The following is a 10187-nucleotide window of genomic DNA, read 5'->3' as shown; positions in this document are numbered from 1 at the left end:
CAGCAGTATCATTACTGTTTATCAGTCTCTTTACTATTCCAGATGAATCCAGGATTAGACTGCATGCATTCACACCTGCACCTTCCGAGCTGTGGGGATAAATATTCTATGTGCAGCACACCCCGGATGTCCACCATGTGGCTGCAACAACAATCTCAAAGAACCGGACAAAGCCGAGTGAGCGAGCCGAACCGAGCAATCGCAAGTTTACTGAGTCTTGCTTGATGAGATGACGCTCACTGGTGGCCCAGGGGGCGACGCGGCTCGGACCGAGCGAGCGATCATGTGCTGTTGCGGGGGAACGGAGATCCTGCGCCAGGTCGAAGCACAGAGTGCCGCCGCCTAGGTCGTGCGCCAGGTTGAAGCGCTGTCCACATGCCAGGTCTATTAGAGACGGACCAACCTTATAGATAGAGATAGAGGTGGGACTTGGACCGGGTCGGGCCGGCCCGACCCGGCCCCTTCGGGCCTCGGGCCTTCCGGGCCATGCTAGGATGGGAAAAAAACTGTTCAGGCCGGGCCGGGCTGGCTCAAGCTACCTTCAGCTAGGTCCAGATCCGACACGGATGCACGATGGGTCTCGTCGGGCCGGGCTGGCACGGACCTAGTACCGCCACACTCCACCGCACTGGAGGGTGCGGATCCATTTTTTTACCGAGCCAGACCGCCCATTGAGCCCCCCATATCAAGGCCCGGCCCGGTCCATAAATCGGACCGGATCAGCCCGGCCTATCAGTGCTCGTGCCGAGTCGAGCTTAGGTTGGACCGGGCTGTGCCGGGCTTGCGCCGGCCCAAAAAGCACAACCCAAAGTCCAGCTCTAGATAGAGAGTACATATAACATTGAATATATTTTTATTCTTTAATGATCCGTCATATTCTCTTCGTATAAGTTTACAAGCGTATTTTTCTGTGGCTTCTAAGAACCTAATTAGTTTACCAAAATGCTCATATTTATGGTTCTATCTACTCTAATTGCATGCATGTATTAATGCATCATCGACACTAATCAAACTGTATGCATGCATGTATTAATCGTGAGAGACTCTTTGTTGCCTCGTGCGAGATGGATGCGATACAAAGTTTTATAAAACCTCGTAAGTACGTACGTGCCTAATACAATCTCAAACGATGGATGGAGTCAGGTAGGTTCTTATTCATGGAGGAAATTAAATAGTTTTTGGCCATCTCGTTGCACGCATAGCTCCAAGTAGCCGAAGGATTGTATTGAATGTGCATGTGTGCAGAATGCATGTATTAGAATTGACATGTATTAAATATCCAAGTAATATGATGAGAAACTAGAGTGTTAAATATCTGAGTAGCTTAACCATTAGTGCAAGAGTATTAAAGAAAAATAACCCAAAAAAATACTTTAGGAAATGTGTGCACCCTATAAATTTTTAGGGAAGCTCTGAGAAAATACGCTCTATACTTTTCTATGGAGGGAGTATCTACTAGGCTCATATGACACCTCGTACCCTAACAAATAGGAAACCTAGAGACCTATTTGATCCAAACGTCATTTTTATTTTGGACCCGTCGCAAAGGTCCATCTATCATGTTTCGTTATACTTGCCACTTTGGATAATTTTTTCTTCCCCAAATACTTGGCACTCCACGCATCCCAATGCATGTTTTCCAATTTTTCCTTTTGATCAAACTCCACCTCGTTAATTGTGTTCAATTTCAACCACCTGTACTTTTTTTGCTATTAGGAGGGGTATTTTAGTCCTAATTCACTCAAAAAATCCTTGTCTAAATTTGTTGATTTGGTCAAAAGTGTCAAGTATTACGAAATGGAGGGAGTACAAGTATTACTGTTGGAATTCGTTGTTTTTGTAAGCGCTTTTATCGTTGTATATTATTATAAAATACTATATTACCTGATAATTAAAATATTAAATATTTTATTTTGCATAATGTTATATATAGACACCTAGTCATTTTTTTTTATCCGCTGCAGAGGTCCATCTAGACGCACTTTATATATAGGTAGACACACCTTACATATAGACATCTGGTGGTGATTTAAGCTCTGGTTTAAGGAATCTCAGTGATGACACGACATGCACTTATATGTCTGATTGCATAGCTGAGGGTGGAGTTGCTGACATTATATGGAGATATTCAAGTGTGCTCGTGGTGATTATGTTGCATTTGTCATGTATGAACCAGTACAATAACTTGCATCTCTCACCACAATTTGAATTGTAGGTTCAGGAGTATAGCAGGCCACTGAAGATGTCCAAGAAGGCAAGGAGAACTTCACAGCCTAAAGTTTAACTGCCTTCACAAAGCATCTTGACAACAAGATCCAAGGGGAGAAAGGCAGCAAAAATGACAACAAGATCCAGTTTCAATTAGGGTTTTATTGCCAGTTGAACTTGTAATATAACAAGTCTACACCTGTGCAACTCAGTTGAGTCAGGTTTAGTTAGTCTTATAATATATGAAGCCATTCCCTCTAATATATGTTCAGTTCAGTTTCAATGAGTTTCAGTCACTTCTTGTCAGTTTCAGTTTCACTTCACTTCCTGTCATTTTCAGTCAACATGAATTGCTCAATGTACTGCATAACACTGCCACAAACATAGATTTCCATTCAATATTACATTGTTCTAGGCCATCACAGGAATACAAGTCTGGAACACAAACATAATCATCACAGTCATACAATTCTGGACACTACTGCTAAAGTGACATAAGCACACCCAACAACCGCAACATGACCAACATTGTCTAGATCTTCCCCTTCCCCTTCTTCTTCATTTCTGCACGCATTGCTTGGAGTTCTTCATCCTTAGTCCCCGGTTCTTCTTCCTTTGCCCGCAAATCTGCAATGTGCCCACCTTCTTTCTTGGCTTCTGGGATGGTATTGTGAAAAAATGCATTCTCTGCCTTCAGTTTAAACACTGAATCACTTAGATCCATAAGCAATTGCCTCATGAATGGGCTCGGCTCTGGATCATACCAACGTTAGTACCCACACCCTCCACTCTGACAAAATCGAAGAAATCAAACAAAAAACATTCGATTTGGACCTAATAGAACAAAGGGTGGACTCCTTACCCGACAATTTGCACAAGTCAAATACCTTCTTTCCGGGTTCGAATCACTCCAAGCCATCCACATCGCTGCCTTCCTCGAACACAGGCACAACACGGGTGGCCCGTAGCCCAGCGGCTTGTGCCGATAAGAAACCGATGACTTGGTCACTCCGAAGGCACGCCACCCGCTGCTCGCAGACGAACCCTAAGGCCATGACGTCGCCAAGCTCCTCTGCTCCATGCTTGCAGGGGAACCCTAGCTTGACGTCGACGGACAAATCCTCAAGGAACATGGCCAAATCTGAGAGAGGAGCAAGAAGAGAGCGGGCCTGAGGTTTTTGGACCGATTCGGGCCCTCCACATCGGCGTGCTAATTTGGACAGAAGAGCGAAAACCATCTTGCAGGTCAGCGAAACTAGAGTTCAAAAACAGCTTAGAGTTAAAAGTGATAAAACAAAAATCTCGTAAGGTTAAATAAAAGGTTTTAAAGTTTAAAGGTTATTTGGATAACCGCTATAGTTTAAAGAAGTAATTTAAACTTTTTTATAATGTTATATATATAGATATTGGTCATTTTTATTTTAGATCCGCCGCAAAGGTCCATCTAGACGCAGGATTCCTCGCGCGGCGCCGCAGAGCAGGCCGGCGCTGCCGAGCTGTGGGTACGGGGAGCAGGAGAAGGCAGGGTGGCCCACCGCCCACGGCGGGAACCTTTTGGATTAGCTTGTCTTAGTCCGTTGGGGCAGCCTGCCATTGTTGCGCTAATTAATTACAGTACCTGCCCGAGTCATTACTACTGCTCGTGCAGTCGTGCTGCTGCTAACTTCCCAATTAATTAGTGGTAACCGCGCATGCATCACCCCTTTTATTTGTCGTTGCCTCCCTCCCACTGCTGCTGTGCTCACCCGCCCCGCGCCCGGCGTCCATGTGGCGTCGCCACCTCCGTTCTATATAAGCAAGCCGCGACCCCCTCCTCTCCTCTCGCCTTCACACCGTCTCCGGCCTCTTCCTCGCCTTCTCTGGTTCTCTCATCTCCCCCGGTCCCCGGACTCTTTCGTTACGTGTGTTCTTGGCATGGCCGTGCAGGCGCAGTTCGGCGGTCTCGCCGGGTGCTTGCCGTATCCGCCCTACGGCCGCCTGGGCGAGGAGCAGATGCGGGCGCTGAAGAACTACGGCGCGCTCCTGTCCTCGGCGGTGGTCGCAGGCAACGACGGATACCAGCAGTACCAGTGCGCGGGCGTGGTCAGCGGCGCGCAGAGCGAGCTCACCTGTAATGGTGGCGGTGGGGTGCTGGCGTCACGGAAGCGCGGCAGGGAGGCTGAGCTTGAGCAGTACGTGTCGTCCTCGTCGGCGGCGCTGCTGCCCATCCCAGGGATGCAGAAGACGATGGGCGCGGCGAGCCGGATGGTAGAGTCGGCGATGACGTCGACCAGCGGGCGGCCTGTGGCGGCATCGGCGTCGGTGGCGGACGCACTGGTGTCGGAGTTGTGCCAGGGCGCGGAGATCGACGCGCTGGTGCGGGCTGAGTGCGAGCGGCTGCGCGCCGGGCTGGAGCAGGCGCGCAAGCGGCAGTGCCAGGCGCTGGTGCGGGCCGCAGCGGGCGCCGCGGCGCGCCGGCTGCGGGAGAAGGAGGCGGAGCTGGAGGCCTTGCGCCGCCGCGTTGCGGACCTCGAGGAGCGGCTCCGGCAGGCGGCCGCCGAGAGCCAGGCGTGGTGCGGCCTCGCGCGCAGCAACGAGGCCGTCGCCGCGGGGCTCCGCGCCTCGCTCGAGCACCTCCTCCGCGCCGCCCCGGCACCTGCCGAGGAGGGCTTCGGCGAATCCGACCCAACCACCTCCCCCGCTGCCGCGGATGGCGCGCAGTCCTGCTTCGAGGCCAAGGACGCGCCGGTGAACACCGCCGCCGCCGCCACGTCCCCGGTGACTAAGTGGTCCTGCAAGGCGTGCGGCGAGGGCGAGGCGTCGGTGCTGCTGCTACCGTGCCGTCACCTGTGCCTGTGCAAGGCGTGCGAGCCGAGGCTGGACGCCTGCCCCGTCTGTTTCGCCGCCAAGAACGCCTCCATCCGCATCGCTAACTGATCGGATCCGATCACCCCCGCCTCGCCGCCGTCCGTGGCGTCTCTCGGCGCCGCCAACTGATCTCGCCAACTCCAGCTGAGTAACTAGCAGGTTCCTAGGCTAGGCCGATTAATCCCGTTCGTTCTGTTCTTTTGGGAGGTCTGATCACCGCCCGTGCTGCTGTAAAATCACCGCCCGGTGGAACTTCTCATCTTCTCCTGTTTTGGGTAAAAATGGAAATAAGAAAGAACACGAGTGAATCAGAAATTTCAATTTTGTTTTATAATTTTTTTCGTTCGACGAAAATATCAAATTTTGGTTCTTTTTTGTCATATACTCTAAGGGCCTCACATTTCATCTATTTTTTTTTAAAATTAAATGGTTATTTTTCGTGATATACTCTCTGGGCCACACATGTCAACTATTTTTTTAAAATTAAATATTTCGTTTTTCTCGAAAATTCGGCGAAATGCTATTGTAAAAGAGGTTAACCTTTTTCCTTTTACTTTACTGGTTGTTAGTCCTCTGTTTTTCTAGCTCTCGCTCTGTTTTACCTTTTCTTGGGAGGAGGGATTAAAGTGTGATCCGCCCATTGCTCCTTGTCATTGATCATGGTGTCAACGTTTTCTTTTGGTCGCCTTAATGGCTGGGAATAATCGAGGAGCCAATCCGCCACGTTTTCCGAGGCAATATAATACTATTCAATGCCAAAGTGGCATGTCCCAGACGCATGAACGCTCGCAGTAGGGAGTTGATGTCATGTCAGGGGTCGGTGGATGTGATGCAGCAGGATTACCACAATGGAAAGATACTCCTGGCCATCTCGTGTCGCCTGCCACTTTGTCGAGAAAAAGCTTCCGGCAGTTCAAGCGCTGCATCGTGAGAACGCGCGTGTAACGCGGTGGTAGTGGCGCATTTGTGCACGCTATCTGTTCGGGTTTAATTCTTAATTGGATCTGCTTGTCTCGCCGGAGTTTTTCCTAGAAAGATATACATGCGTGTGTATTTATTGGTACTATACGTTTCTGTGTATTGGGATCTCGAGTCTCTCAATTTCTTCTTAGTGTATATAAATGTGTATACGTGTGTGCGGTGTGGTGTGTATAGAGTGTGTAAGTAATATTAGTTTTCTTTGTAGCTCTAAAAAAAGCGCTGCATCGTGTGGGTGCTGATCTGGTTGCGATGCGATTACAGCTGAAGTGTTCATTCTGCGTTGGCTCATCCTTTTTCTGCAGCTCTGCTGCATCAGCAGCCTTGGTTTTCTATCCTGCCTGTCTTGTTCTGAAGCGTACACTCGAATTGGGGTACAGTCACTGCACAGTTCTACTCCGTACGGTGGTTGCAATGTATATGGGCAGCTTTTGGGAGCAGCGCCCAGATCGTGCAGCATCGGCCGGCGTTGTTGCATGTTGCGTGCACTGTCCAGCGGCCAAAAGGGAGCGGAAAAAGATCAAAAGAAGCCGCGTCGTGCAGCTTTGCTTTGATCGGTAGCGCAGGTCGATGTGCGACCCGGCCTCCCTTTTTCTTGCGGCCGTTGGGTTGGGAGCCGGAGGAAAACGGGTCAAACAGCCACACTAGCTGTTAAAGGTGGCAACAAGTCAAATCAGAGTCGAATAGAGTGAGAATATACTTAACCTAAAATCTGAGATATTAAACTTGATTTAATCTTAACATTCTTACCGGTGTAAAATTACCTCTGGCTCTAGCTCTAACAAAAACATGAGATCTAATGGGGACCGAAACCCAATAATAGTGCGGGCAAAAGAAAACTAGAAAGAGAAAAGCGTTATATAGGAGCCGTATAAAGGAGGGGAGGAATGACCTGTCTTGTATCTGACTCGAATCGTAGCCAGTGGACATCAGCATGTGCAAATTAAATCTCACTTTAGATCTAACTTGAATCGGACACTAACCAAATAACCCGTGAGGCAATTTCTACACCTAAACCTATTCCAGCCGGTTTCAAAACCCACATGACGCAACCGGACCCGACCCACTGCATGATTAGTGGCGATGGTTCTTCGAACCAAGGAGGAGGCGTTGCCTAAAGATCCGTGCAGTGTGTAAATGGAGTACTAGCATGGTACTGGATGCTGAAACATACTTGTACGAAGAAATCAGTGCCGTCCGTTGAGGTACGTTCGGACAGCATCTTTACTCTTCGGAGCCTGCCATTGCGAGTAGGGATGCAAACGGATAGATTATGTTGGAATCGAATTCGGATAGTACAATTTATTATATTTTAATTTGAATGTGAATATGGATCCGGATATCCTCAAATACGAATACGAATCGGATAGTTCGAATACGAATTCGCATTCGGATATCTACTCGATCTTCAAAATTCAGGTCGGAAATTTAAATTTTTGAAAAAATTTGACTGGAATTTGATAAAATTCAACTGAAATTTGTTCTAATTTGATTGGACTGGAATTGTAGAAATTTTGTTCAAAATTCATGTTGGAAATTTAAATTTTTGATCAAATTTAACCAAAATTTGATGAAATTTAACTGAAATTTGTTTTAATTTGATTGGGTTAGAATGTCGTTCATATTTGAAATTTCTAAAACTTTAGCAAAATTGGTTCCCTGGTTGGTGGATACGGATACAAATCGGATATATCTCGAATTCAAATATCCACATTTGAATCCGAATCTCGAAAACGAATTCAGATATATTCATTTTAGTATCCATTTCAGAAACGAATACGGATACGGATATCCATATTCGTATTTTAACAGATACGAAATCGGATAATTCGAATTTCCTGTCATCCATTTTCACCTCTAATTGCTAGGAGTACTAGGATTACGTGTGCGCACGAACAACCAACCACTTACCTTCCAATGGAGCACATACTGGAGTATTAATTTTATCCGTTACTAAAAAGACAAAAGTAAATAAAAGGATCTAGATCCAGTTGTCTCAAAAAAGCAGATGACTGTCTGGATAGATAAACATTTTTGGTATCGGTTCCTTTCATTCTTTTCCTTGTTTATTAATGCACGCATATGTATGTATTGTTTTCTAACTAAAATATATACCACTTTATGCGATATATATATATATATATATATATATATATTATTTTATGAGATGTGTATACTTTTTTACAAATGAAGTATATATTTTTTCGAGAGGTATATATTTATTTTTAAATTGTACATACTTCTTTCTAAATATTCATTAGAATGAGAGTATGTACACTTAAATTACAGAAAATACTTCATATATATATATATATATATATATCGTCCGAATTCTTTTGCCTGTTCCAGGCTGCTTAATAGTCACAGGATTCGATTGCTTCTTTATTATTTTCGCCTTTTGGAGGAGTTAAATCATGGCAGGCACAAATGGTCTCTTTGGATGGGAGCAGCAGGTGCCGTGTTGCGGAGGATGACCCAAGTGAGTGACGAAGATGCATAAGCATGATCCATTGACTCGCTTGCATGCGTGCCGTGGGCGCATGACGACGACTCGCTCGCTGTTCGTCGGTCCCCGGCCGGCCGTGCCGTTTCAAGGCTTCTCTTCTAGTGGAGCTAAATTAGGCCTGCTAATGTAGTGCGCGACATAGGTTTGTTAGCTATAATCATCATCGTGGACGGATCGATCGGATCACGCATTCGTATCGCTAGCATAGACTTCCGCTTTACGACTGCATACTATCGCTAATCATTGTTGGAAAAAGGAATGGAATTGGGGAACTGATCTATCTAATCTACAGTATACTGATTAAGCTAGCCTAATCTGGAGACAAATTGAAGTCGCCTAGCTCCATGAGTGCTTAATTAGTAATCGTGTACACGCATCATGCACATTGCATAATACTCCATGCTTCTTTAATTTCGTTAGTAGCGAACTCTTATCTTGTTGTATCTTTTTGTTATGATGATAAAAAATAATAAAATTTTATTTATCAAATAAAAATCCGGATCAGGATCTTTTTCACCCTGTGCCTCCTTTTATCCATACGTGCTCCACTCGATCGCTGATTGCCTTCGACCAGCACTATCTCCCTCTGGGCGTGTGCCCACACGATGAGATGAGCAACACAGGTCATGTTCCTTCGCTCGACACGACTTCGGGCACATACGTGGTCGATCTGCATGCACGACACGACTTCGAGCGTACCTAGTACGTCTGTACACTGGTTTGTGCTCGCGTCCGCCGGATCCGGTTCCTCTGCCTTTAGGGGTGATGGCGGAGAGTAACAGGTTTTTTTAGGCGCGCTATAGTAACCATGATTTTATCGTAGCGTGGGTACTGTTTCCAAAGCACAGTCCTAAATTTTCTGTAGCATAGTTAGTGCAGTATCACTGTAGCACTAAATCATGTCCGTCCGTTTCCAATCCAACGTCTCACATTTGCGTCTCACATGTGCCTAAAGTTCTCGTCACACCAACTATTATGGCGTGCCCATGCTTTCCAGTTCCATGGGAGTTGGATCTAGCCACTTACACATAGCGTAAATGTACGGCACGCATATATTGTACACGTAGGAGCGAAACTTCTGGATGCATACAAGGTGCGGCACATAAGCACGTGCGTGACGAGACACTACTACATAAGTAACATTACTACCGGCTCTGAAACCTCTTTCACTATTGGTTTTGAAGCCAGTAGTAGATAACGAGCAGTGATAATCGAGGACTATCACTACCGACTCAGGGGACTAGCAGTAAAAGAGTTATCACTGCCGACTGAAACAACTAGCCGATAATGATTCCTCTATCATCACTGTTAGCTGGAGATTTCAGCCGATAGTATTTTGCCTCTTCTCACTCCCTGTTCTCCCTCCCCGTTCTCCCTCTCTATGTCCTCTCTCTATCTCCTCGATTCTCCATCTATCTCCCTCTCAATACATGTATATAATGAGACATATATTTAATGTAAATCAATAAAAGACAACTTCATTAATACATAGTAATTTATGTCATATTCGAGTCAACACTTATTACAAGTTATAGAGAAAATGATCTTATTAGATCATGATTGTGATTTTGGTGATTAATGATAACATAGTCATTGGGACTATCATGTTTGTCAAGTATATGCGTTATTAGGTCCTATGGATGCAACA

At 46.2% G+C, this 10187-nt stretch overlaps 1 protein-coding gene across 1 annotated transcript; it reads left to right on the top strand.

Annotated features, from left to right (window-relative positions):
* The first annotated feature begins 3909 nt into the window (after window positions 1-3909).
* LOC133900963 (probable BOI-related E3 ubiquitin-protein ligase 2) lies at window positions 3910-5389 on the top strand. The gene has a single exon (XM_062342262.1). The coding sequence runs from the start codon at window positions 4123-4125 to the stop codon at window positions 5122-5124; it is 1002 nt and encodes a 333-aa protein (XP_062198246.1). The 5' UTR covers window positions 3910-4122; the 3' UTR covers window positions 5125-5389.
* Window positions 5390-10187: the final 4798 nt, after the last annotated feature.

This window comes from Phragmites australis, chromosome 19, assembly GCF_958298935.1.
Source record: "Phragmites australis chromosome 19, lpPhrAust1.1, whole genome shotgun sequence".
In the NCBI taxonomy this organism is placed as follows: domain Eukaryota; kingdom Viridiplantae; phylum Streptophyta; class Magnoliopsida; order Poales; family Poaceae; genus Phragmites; species Phragmites australis.
This window is presented reverse-complemented; position numbering and strand designations above follow the sequence as displayed.

Bases quoted from the DNA above. Each gene is read 5' to 3' on its own strand.
- LOC133900963 (XM_062342262.1), top strand. From the start codon at position 4,123: ATGGCCGTGCAGGCGCAGTTCGGCGGTCTCGCCGGGTGCTTGCCGTAT.